The sequence below is a fragment of the Anoplolepis gracilipes genome, chromosome 6, assembly GCF_047496725.1.
Source record: "Anoplolepis gracilipes chromosome 6, ASM4749672v1, whole genome shotgun sequence".
NCBI classification, from domain to species: Eukaryota; Metazoa; Arthropoda; class Insecta; order Hymenoptera; family Formicidae; genus Anoplolepis; species Anoplolepis gracilipes.
Window position 1 is genome coordinate 14,228,930 of NC_132975.1, and position 12,479 is coordinate 14,241,408.

Here is a 12,479-nt window from a genome sequence, read left to right on the forward strand (position 1 = left end):
ATTTATAATAAACAATTAAAAAATAATTAATACTTAATTACAAATATACACAAATCTGTAAAAATAAATTTACACTTAACATATATTATTATTATACTTATACGTTACTTGAGATATGCCAAAGAGATTTGATTCTCATTTTAATAAATATATTTTAATATTATTGAGGTATACAATTAAATATTATATATATATATATATATATATATATATATATATATACTAAATCTTATTCCCTGTATATATATATATATATATATATATATATACAGGGAATAAGATTTAGTAAAATTATCTTTGTATAAATAATATCAATTATTTAAAAATGATATAAATATAGGAGAAAAGAAATAGATACATATTTAATTTTCTTGTTGTATTATTTCCTGTAATATCTGACAATGTGTTCGCCACAAATTAATCGTATATGGCAATTTCGCAATAAATTAGTCTTCCCATCATTAGACAACACGATCTATGAAACCACATTACAGTAAACACAGTTAGTTAGTAACCTGCAAATTCTACCGCACGTTTATGACCACGCATCCAAAATAATTACAATTTCTCTTGCAAAATTATCTCGATATTAATCTGAAATCTACGAAAATCACGCGTCCATAAAACTTATAGATACATTCTCTCATTCGCGCTATTGTCATTAAAATACTACGTGTTTCCTTTTTGTCGAGAATGTCTTTTTGTCTCAGATCAAATTTTAGACGATCAATAATTCGAATATATGTATATCAAATATATATAACGTAAAATTTTTATACACTTTTAATATCTCTTAAATATCTCTTTTTTTTTTAATATACAACTTTTTTAATAACTCTTTTTCGCAAATTATAGATCGTCTAAAATCATTTTTATATCGCTTTTTCTCACTAGAAGATCTCTTTGCCGACACCGGTTGTTCGCAGCAGCCGTTTTTACGGCGGAAATATCTCGTAAACATCGATTTACAACGTTGCACATTACGTTACATTAGGAGGGCACTAGCCACCTTTATACGTAACCTAACAGATACGTGATATACGAATGGATCGAGTCAGCGAACGATTTTGTATCGATTTCATATCCCAATGATCGTAAATAAGGAAGAAATAAGAAATTGAAATCTGTTTCTATTCGTTGAAATTGATCTTTATTAATAAACACAACATTATCTGTTGTTAAAGATAATATGATGCAATATAATATATAAATAATATATAATATAATTTTTGTTAATAAATTTTATCTTTAATCAAAATATTGTATTTATAATTGAAATAATTTCTATAAATTATTAATTTTTGCAATTTACAATTGCGTGAAAAAAATGCATTATCAATATCGTCCATCGCTCGATCTTACTTACATTAATGATTGTTCTGCACTCTGAAGTATTCATAACTACATATATGTACCATTTTCTTTGATCTTTTAGTCGATGCTGTAAAAAAATTAATAAGGAAAGGAAAAGAAGCAAAAAATATTGAAAAATAAGTCATGCGTTCATCGTGACGTAATCGCAATAACTTAGTCGTGACTATTGCACGCGTCTAAGAAATAGAGATGTTGATGATGCTTCAAAATAGATTTCTGAAATATATTTGTTATATTTTTGATGAAAAATAAAAATTTTAATAAATAAAAGGACATTTTTACAATAAATCAATTTATTCCGTATAATTTTGACGACTTTGTTATTTCTTAAAACACAAAATTTACGTTTTGAAAACGGGATTGTGTAATCAATGATACAGCTATGAAAATAACGCATGATTCTTTCGCTTTTATTTTTGAGTTTATTCAAAAATTGTGGCTAGAATGGATATCTCGAATATTCGTTACATTCATCGTAATAAATAAACAATATGCAATAAATTATATAATTATTATACATTAACAATCGACGAACAACATAACAGCAACATTCTTACGTTCTATTGCTGTACATGTAAATATACTGCGTGTGTATATATATATATATATATATATATATATATATATATATATAATATATATTCTCTGCTTCATTTTTTGGCATTTCAGTGATTCTCTTTAACGAAGTGCCTTCGTAAATCTACTTATTTCAGTAAAACGATTTGTCTTGCGAGAGGAATGATACGGGTTCAACATTTATACACGAAGTTACTCGAGTCTAAAGATACGCAGATTCGTATTTACAATGATACTTCGTTTAAGGTCTCGTTATTATAAATCTCTTTGATTAGAACGAAACGCGCTGCCGCAGCGCAATTATGTACAAAGTGATCCCCTAAACGAGTAAAACGGCTTTATCTCCCGCCTTCCAACTCTTCTTCTTGGTCTTTCTGCTTCGTCTCTTCGTTTCTCCCTTCGCTTCTCCTCCAATTACGGGACAGCGTCTACAGGGCGTCCCAACAGCCTTTGAATAATGTTTTCATACATGCTTTCTTGTAGATTCCTCTCGATCAATCTCGAAAGAGTTTCTTTTTTTAACAAAAATCTTCGATACACATAGTTTTTTGCCAATTTTTTTTGAAACTCGAAGTTTAATCTTTATCTGCTAATTTATTAAAACAAAATTAAGAGCGAAAATAAAATGATTTGAATAATAAAATAAAAAATAATAATAATGTTTGGTTTTCGAGTTTTAATGGTCCATATTGCTAACATGTATATATTTATATATATTACGTTAATAACCGTAGTGTTTTTCAGTTAATTTCACTTGGGGTAGAAGTTGAATTTATTAATTATTTGTTAAATACAAAAGTATATACAATGCCAAATCTCACAGCGAAATAGAAGTATGCGCGTAAATCGAACGTTGGTTCGAAAGTTTATTCCGACGTTATCGGATCACTGCTAAAATATTACTGTTGAATCGGAACATCAATCTGCCGACGGACAGGAGTCTTATTTACGGACCTGATAGAACGCTGCCTGGACAGAAATAGACCCTCGGGGGGACTAGCGGCAAATGTGTCCCTTAAAATAGGTCGGTCGCAGGACGAAACAGGCACGAGCATGGCGTACATACTCTATTCACGTTCTCTTTGGGACTATGAACTTCTCTCCTACAAGTTGCTTACGTCAAGTACTTGCGAATATGTAAATTCGCACATTCGCGATCTTAATTTTAATGACGAGAATTGAGAGCAATCTTAATTTTAATTACAAATTCCTTCGTGAATTTTTGAACAGTCTTAGTTTCATGATAAATTTTCCGATGATTTCTTTTGAGCAATCTTAATCTTTTCATATACGGACAGGTTCTTTTTAAATCCGATATAAAAGCGCGTACCAAATTTTAAAAACAATAAACAATAATATTGCATATTTAATATGTTGTTTAAAAGTGTTTTCTCAAAAATATTGTCACAAATTTTATGAAGATTTTCTTTTAACACAATTTTGAAAATTAATATATAAATTAGACAACTAATAATTAGTTATTATAGGAATAAATAAATAATAATAATAATAATAATAATGTTTGTAATAATTGTCAAACTACAAAACGCAATTCCTTCTATGTACACATCAAAATTCTACAGCTATTTTTTAAAATTTATTTTGGACTAAATTTTTTTATTAATTTACTTATTTTCTTTTTCTTTACATTTTCTTATCCTTGAACTTTCCAAATTTTATTTGAGGAGATAGTCAGAGGAGATCGTAAGGAAAACGAAGATGCAGTAACAGTAGTTAATACAGCCTTAAATCCCCCTATTTAATATTAAGTTGATCAAAAAGTTTTGTTGTTTCGTAGTCAATATAAGAAATACTATAATTGAAATATTTGTGGGAAAAAAATTAAATCTGTTTCACGTTAAATTTTTTTTTCTTCGAGGACAGCTAAAATCTTTTCTTTATATTCTACATTAATTTTTTTCTCAAACATTTTTATACGGAAAAATATTATTACATTATCGTAACGGGTTAAGCATTACTTATTAAAATGTTTTTGTTCGGCTTGATACACCTCGCGAATTCGTCCGTCCTACCTGTCAATATTCTACCTATTCTTTTCTCGTGCTCGTGAGAAGTCCGCCGTTATTTTTACCTCGCCAGATCCGCACGGTCCGTTTAAATGCACGCTTCGATGTGGACATTGGTCATCTCGCTATTGCGCAGCTGATTGTTGACGTGAAGCTCGGACGAGGCATTACTGTGCACAAGGTCCTGTTTGCGATGTACCTGGCGCAGGTCATGCACCGGGCCGAACGCACGGCAGCAGCTCTCAAGGGTCTTGCGAAAAGCCGCGCGAAACTCGCGGTTGAAGTACGCGTAGATGAGCGGATTAAGCGCGCTGTTGAAATAGCCTACCCAGAACACGATCGCCACCACCATATCGCCGCTTTTACACGACGTGCATAGCGCCGTAATGATGTACCTGTGTCAATGGAAAACAGATATTCGTTAAACTAAACGTATAATTATTATTAATTGTATGTAATGTGAATTATATGTATATATAAATGTATATAATTATACAAATTATACTAATTATTTATATAAATAGATTATATATATATATATATAATTATGAATCTATAATAAATTTTCAAATATCATGTACTAATCAAATGAGATAAAATGATAAAATAACAAAATATATGTATATATGAAGAAAAGAAAAGAGAATACGATTCTCAGTTATATGCATATAATAGCGGTTGTAAAACGCAATAAATCATTAACTATATATTGCGGTGGGAAAGAGGAAACGAAGTATATCTTTCTTTTTCTCTTGAGGTGACCTACATGCACCTGACGTCGAAATTGTTTCCATTGACAAGAAAAGAATAGGTTTACAGACTTTGAGGAAAAAGGAATTCTTCTCTTCTCAATTTTTCTCGAGTCGTGTTATACAATTTTTCCCCAATGCCATTATCGAGACTCGATTCAGAATGATAGAAATACCTATATCGAATAGCTCCATATTAAGATATATGTCGCAATTCTGTAAAACACTAAAAATAAGTCATCCGCTTAGAAATTTGCTAAATCTACTTAGAATATACTCGAATTTCCTCGTGGAATAAAATTTCTTTTCGCTCATATATGGAAATTTCAAGTTGATTCCGAATAGATTCTAAAGCAGGCTGAATTTATTATAATTTTTATTTCTCCTTTAATGATATAAAAATTTAATTTCGAAATAAAAAATATATAATAGGTCTATGTAGATTCTAAATTAAATTAAGGGAGATTTCAAACTTTATAATAAGTAGATTCAGTATACAATTATTTTTCGTTTTAAATATATCGTTATAAATATTATCCAAGACAAACAAAAATTTAAAACCAAAAAGAAAAATAAATTTTATCACTTTATTTTATATATATTATTATGCTATAAAAATATATTTTATATCATAATTTATTTTCGAGCATTGCATTTTCATAAACGTTTACAACGGTCGATAGGAATCGAACTATGTGTCTGGTAATAGTGCATTAGCTGCAGCGGCTAAGAATAGAATGATTACCGGTTAAGGTCAAGCTTCTTTCTTTCTTTCCCATGTGAATGGCTAGAAATCTTTACACATCGAGACATTCTCTCATTGACCGCCGTACTGTTCAATTCCTTTAAAACTTTCACCCCTCCTTTTCCATCCGTTTCTCTTTCTCCAACAATGAGCGGCGCAACGTAACTCCTACAGATCGATACTTGATTTCTCTTGCCTACTTTCCATGCAATAGCCTAAGTCTTTATTTATTCAAGGCGATTTTTCATGCAACGGACTCTGCATTAGATCGATAAAATATAATCGATGACATGATAGTAGCGCGAAACATTGCAGTATATATGTATAGATAACGGTTGCAAATAATTTTTTGTGCCAAATGCTTATCTAAGGTAGATATATAAAATTATAAAGCGTGTGTAAAATTTATAAATAGAATTTCTATTCGCATGCGCCTCTCAAAATTCACGCATAGTATTATATAAATATTGTCTAAGTAATATTAATCAAATTAATCTTACATTCTCGCTGTATCGACAAATTCAATTTGTCTTCAGAAAGTATACGAGTAGTGACACGCTGAGACGTGTCAGGCAGGGACAAATAGAGTCGAAAAAGCTTGGCAAAGTAGAAGCGAGGGATAAAGTGGGTCAAGGGTTTGTCTCTTAATGAGGCCAGGCGAAAAAAGAGAGGCGTAAAATATTGATTTATATTATTTGACGAAATAATAGGAACGCGGATATTCGATTCGAAAATAGAAAAATTGATAGCCCCGTGATGGACATAGCGGGGCAATATACCAAAAGTCACCGGATCAACGACAAGAAATCAATTTCATTGTTTTTCTGATGAAGAAAAAAAATAATTTACGGGACTGTCACACACGGTGTAATAATAATTAAAAATGAGAAAATGGAAAGTTACGAATTACTTTGTATCTCTTCGTAACATTCACCCTTCTATGCATTCGAGCGAATATAAATATTAAATATTGTATTGAATTAAATATAAATATAAAAGATTGAAATGTTGTGAGATAATATAAACATTTATAATAAAAAATGTTACATTATATATAAATTATTCTATGTGAAATGTAGGCAACTTTTTAGTAAATATTTAATATATAGACAAGAGAAAATATTAATATTTTTTTATGACTCTTGAATTTATCATGAATTTCGTTGAAACAAATCATATAAAAAATAAATCATATTTCAGAATTCCTCAAAAAGTTGCATTTCATTCTTTAATTGCAAATTAATTATTATCTGCAACTATGTAGAAATTATTAAAATATTATAAGTGTTTAATGGAAAATAATATTGTTAAATATCAGTAATGAATCCTATCGAATGGAACATTGGATTACAGATTGTTGTTGATTTACTTTGATACGCATTACTGGCGAGAGATCAAAGAGATTGCAAAAGAACAGCGAGATTCGAAATATGTATACGAAATTGGATAAAAATCTAAGTCAAACCAAGTATATTCCCAGAAGAATTCATCTTTCTCCTATCGTAATCTTGATGACTTCCGAATCGCTTTGACGTTATTGTGAAACATTTTTCTGCACTTTTCTTTCCCAGTTCTCTATCGAATTATTGAACTTCTTCGACGCCCGCGAGGAATTTCTCACAAACTATTGTGAGAAGCGATTGAGTGTGTTCCACGATTACACGGAAAAATACTTTAAGAAATGTCCATATTTCGGGATTGTGATTAATACTTTATCATCTCATTTTCAGAAGAGAAATTTTACATTACTATTTTATTAAATTTATTATTTATTTCTATTTATTCCTTCCTTATAGTCTCTTTTTTTATATTCTAAAAATTGAATGCTTTTGAAAATATAAAATTGATACAAAAATTTATTTAATTTTTCATATTAATTATATCTAATTTATTTTAATACATTTCATTTCTTTTATTTTATATATCATTTATATTTAATTTTTGTGTTTTATAATTATACTATGATTTACAATTCTTATATTTAAAAAAATCGTTTATATTCCATTTTTCACTCATTTTTGTTATGTTTATAAGATATCTGCAATGGATATGGATATTATAATTATTTGCATATTTTTTTATGTAATGGGTATAAAACAACGTAATCATTCGTATGTATTAAATACAAACAATAAATGTTTATGCACGCTAAAAGCGTTGAAAATTGGAAATCAATCAGAAAGAGTCAATCGGAAAAAGTGTAAATTTAGTTTTTCCGTTTTAAAAATATGTGTACTCTTCACTTAAAATACATAAAAACACAATTCGGAGTTAAATTAAAAATATACAAAGGGAAAATATAAATTAACATTTAATATAATTAAATAATTTTGTTTAAAAATGTTTCGATATCCACCGCCTACAATCCCCTTCGCCATTAACGCCTATCGTTTATCTCACCTCCTGCTAAAGAGTTAAATTTAAAAATGGCTGACTTTTGGTCTTTCACTATCGTCGTCGGTCTATTGTGATACGTCGTCGTGCCATCGCGTTATATCTGGAGAGAAGGCACTTGACACACACCCGGGAACCACCCTTCTTCCGCTTCGAGGTGGTTGCACACGACCCTCAAGCTCTCTCGCTGCAAATCTCCGGAGATCGCGGCGGCACACGCTACTTTTCCCTATCGATCGCGACTCTCTATATAACCGTCCGACTCACCTCCTTTCCGCGTTACTACACCCTTAGGAATTTCGGAACGACATGGCGCAATATTCCTGGGCCACCCGGTTTCATTCAGATATCGTTCGATAATAATCATCAAATGGACAATCTTTCGAGGTCACCTAAACTCGAGCGTCGCATAAACTCCAGCTACTACTTCCTATCCTATTGGATATCTCGAAGATCTAAAATAATTTAATAAATATACAAAACTCTCAGAGATTACGAATGATTATTTAAAATTTTAAAAATATATATATATATCATGTAGATATTTTTTATTAGTGAAATTTCTGTAATACATGTATAGCATTCCCTTATCAAATACATTTCTTTCGAGCCTACTCTTTAGTCAATTTGTAATCAATTTTTTTTTCGTAAAAATATTGAAACATCTATTTAATAATTTGAAATTAAAAGAAATGTTTAAAAACTTCGGTTTGAAATGAGTAGATAATAAAATTATATTTTCTAGCTAATTTTAAATAAACTTTACATTGATAATAATTTAATTTGAATTATAACGTTAAAAAACAAGAGACTTTACTCTTTAAATAATCTCCCCTTAAAGAGAAAATCAATTTGGCTAAAGAATTACTATTATAATTTAAAAGGGTCCTTAATAAGAGATACTATTCACGTTATAATTCTAATTAAAAGCTCAGCATGTAATTGATTCTGATTATGAATTATATAATGAATATGAATAATATGAATAATATAATATATTATGAAGAGTTCGACTTATATTCAGAGATTATATGTAATATCCCCAAAGATTACGAATGATTGCTCATATTATTGTATTATCCGTAATTATCCACAATTTATTAAATTCTTTATGATATATTGTATATTAAATAAAATACGATGAAAGAATACTTAATTCGATAATTGTACAAAATTTCGATTCTTTAGAATTACAAGCTACCTTAATAAATGTAAAGAATTTTAAATCTTTTTTTTTGTACAATTACCTGTAATTTTATAAAATTACCTGTAATTCTATAAAATTGTCGGTAATTTAATAAAATCATGTAATTATAAATTTACTAAAAAGAATTGATTTTGTCATTAATAATTTAAGCTGTAAAATCATTGAATGTAATTTCACATTTTTTATTACATTTACTCTACCATATTTTCTACATATAAACATATAGCCATAAACATTGATTAAAATTTTTTTATATTCATCAACGTCATAAAATTATAAAAATTTACATTTTTATAAAATTTTATTACGTCTCTTTTTATTATTCATAATTCCATACTATTTTTTTTCTTATTTAATTTTATTTTTTATTATTATTATTGTTGATTTTATTTTACTTAATTATTTATTTCTATTTCTATCTATCATCGCTCTACTTTTAGGAGTTAATTTATATCTTTCTACAGTTTGTATCTGATTCAATTTGTGTCACGATATTTCTCGTTTCAAAAAGACTCTAGATCGATGAGATTATTCTACATGGCAATTAGTGAAGGTTGCAGTTAGTGTCCACAAAATCTTTTTTGCTCGTTTATGCCTCGTATTGTTTGCATCAACAGGGAAAAGAATAATGATACATTCTATATGCCTCATATGTAGCATAGTTCTACGTTTATGAAATTTATTATCGAATTTCAAGACTACTTTTATCGAGAACGTTTCATTGTCTAAAATGTTTTACTGAACAAAAGTTTTCATTGAATTTAAAGTACAATTAGATATATAGTATTTTTCTTCCTTCTTTTTTTAACAATTAATAATGTCATAAAACGTAAAAATATAAAATAATAGAAAGAATAAAGTGAGACATGTAATATGCTTTTTAAATATAGCACAATCGCTAATTTAACATGATATTAATTAATAGCATAAAAATAACGTTTAAAAAATAGAAAACTAACACATACAAATCCCAATGGACGTGTGCGTGTATCTCTTTAAAATACGTTAAAAAAAGTTCTCTCAATGAGGTAATGCGACGTCACGCCAACGATTTACCCCACATAAGTTCCACCTACGTAATTAAGCAGAGCGAAGCAAAGCTGATATATACTGCATGTTATTTAGCGCGAGAATAACGTTAATTACTGTAACAGATTGCGTACAACGTGTGTCTCACATGGCATTGATAAGAACACAGCATTTTCATTACATATATAAATTTTATTAAACTGTGTGAATGTTCAGTTTAATAAAAGAAATATATATATATATATAAAGAAAAAATATTAAATGATACTAATAAATAAATATATTTTTTATTTTCTCTTTTTATTAAATAATAATTAATTTTATTAAACAAATCAAAGTATCTTTAATATAATTTTGAGATTGGTTTTTTTTTTTAATTTTTTTGATAAATTGATTTCAACTATTAAACATCAATTAAATATTAGTTCTTTTATTACATAATTAGATTTTCTCTAACATAATCTCTTGAACTCTTATTCCTAATGATAATTAATTAAGGAAATGCAGGAATATAAATTATATACAGGAAAGATAAAAATAAAAAAGTATATACACATTCAATACAAAATGTGACGTTATTAAACTTGTAAGTAACTTGTAGTCGGTATAGTACTTGTAGTAATAGCAAGAGTAGAAGACAAATATTTGGCGATAAAATTGAGAAAGTGATATTGAATGTACATTACCAGAGAAAAAAGGGAAGCCAGCAGGCCAAAAATGCCGACATAATGATGCCAAGTGTTCTAGCTGCCTTTCGTTCTCTTTTCATGTTGCTGCTGTTGGTCGGCGGCTCCTCCGGTTGCGGATCAGGTGACGATTGGTCCACAGTCGGCAGAGAAGTCAAACCGGCTGAGATACCGTTTATCTGCAAATGTTTGTTTAACAGAGCGGCCGCGACTTTGCTCCTGAAACATAAATAGCAAATCAAATTGAATTTTATATTCGATAATATATTTAATTAATACATTTTATATTGTTAGTAATAATAATAAAAAATATTCTATGAAATTAATTATTATTATATAGTAATTAGAAAATAAAATGTCTGTATGTGCAGAATATAATATTACGAAGAATATATAATATTTATCATGTTTATATATATATATAAACATATTGTATATTTCATATCTTATTTTTATTATCTTCAATTTCTTGATATCTTTTTGAAGAGTGATTTCAGAATCATATTTTTCATTATAAATAGAAAATTTTACGAGAATTATTAAAAGATATCATAATTAAATTATAAATTTTTATAGGTTTTTTTTTTGTCTTTCTTGAAAATGAGAATAATTTCTGGATTGAATCTAAAGCAGTTCAGTGCTGAGAAAATGGTGCAATGTACATATGTTTTCGTTGTCACGATAAAATAACATCTAACTAGAAAATTGCACGCGTCATACACACTCGCTGCCGAGCGACAAATATTGCATTCGTTATTGGATTAAAGAGAAATAGAGAGACAGAGAGAAGTTGATTTGCACGCACGCGATTTACTAACACATTCGTTTCATCGCTCTTGTATTTAATTCGCAGGTAAACACAGCGTCCAGTTAAACCTGTATTTGCAGAAATTGAAATCGCAAAATAACGACAAAACAAGCACAAACTCGGATTTATAAATAGAAAAGAAGCCCGCTTTTTTAATGTATTTTTTTATTTAAAAAATCATTCGATAAAATTCTAAAGAACTTTTCTATTATATATTGAATTTTTTTATCCGATTATACATTATATAAATTTTATTGAGAAATACATTTCTCGATATTTAATTTATAATATATATTTTAAATACAATTCTTTATTTATATTTTTTATTTATATTTAAAAAAAATATGTTTGTGTTATTATTTTATTTTTTTTTATTGTCAATAATATCAAAGAGATACCTGTTAGCATCTAAACAATGATTTTTTAAGCAATCTTATAGAAAGAGATGATTGTATTTGTAAGAAAAAAATTTTTGTTCGAATAAAACTTCAAAAATGTTAGTAATCTAATTACAAATAAAACGCGGTAATATTAGAGTTCCCTAACTTTAACTCACCAATTAGCATATTTTAAATAAGTAGTTTATAAATAAGTAGTTTCCCTCATTACATTCGAGCAGTGCAAACGCAATTAAACTTTAGTAGGTTGTCGGCGTATCTCGTTATCCATCAGCTCAGATATCAAGGTATACTATGTGTAGATATTAATATCCTGTATAAATATCTTCAATATTCTCAGTAAATAATATATTGTATTATAAATACGTTGTATGAATTATGAAATTTACTCCCACATAATTAATGGGAATCGTTTTTTTTTTTATATATATATATATATATATATATATATATATATATATATATATAATCATAATGTGAAAGCTA

General features: G+C 28.2%; 1 protein-coding gene and 1 long non-coding RNA gene across 11 annotated transcripts in view; one reads left to right on the plus strand and one right to left on the minus strand.

The window, feature by feature from the left end:
* Nucleotides 1–12,479, plus strand: part of LOC140666995 (uncharacterized) — a 213,378-nt gene that overhangs the window by 148,691 nt on the left and 52,208 nt on the right. The window lies entirely within an intron of this gene.
* Nucleotides 1,678–12,479, minus strand: part of LOC140666610 (octopamine receptor beta-1R) — a 62,025-nt gene continuing 51,223 nt past the window's right edge. For all 9 annotated transcript variants that reach the window (XM_072893970.1, XM_072893968.1, XM_072893967.1 and 6 more), the window contains 2 exons: nucleotides 10,788–11,006; nucleotides 1,678–4,372 (listed from right to left, as the gene is read on the minus strand). In XM_072893970.1, coding sequence (XP_072750071.1) covers nucleotides 4,066–4,372; nucleotides 10,788–11,006 — 526 coding nt within the window. In that variant the 3' untranslated portion in view covers nucleotides 1,678–4,065. The remainder of the gene's footprint in view (nucleotides 4,373–10,787; nucleotides 11,007–12,479) is intronic.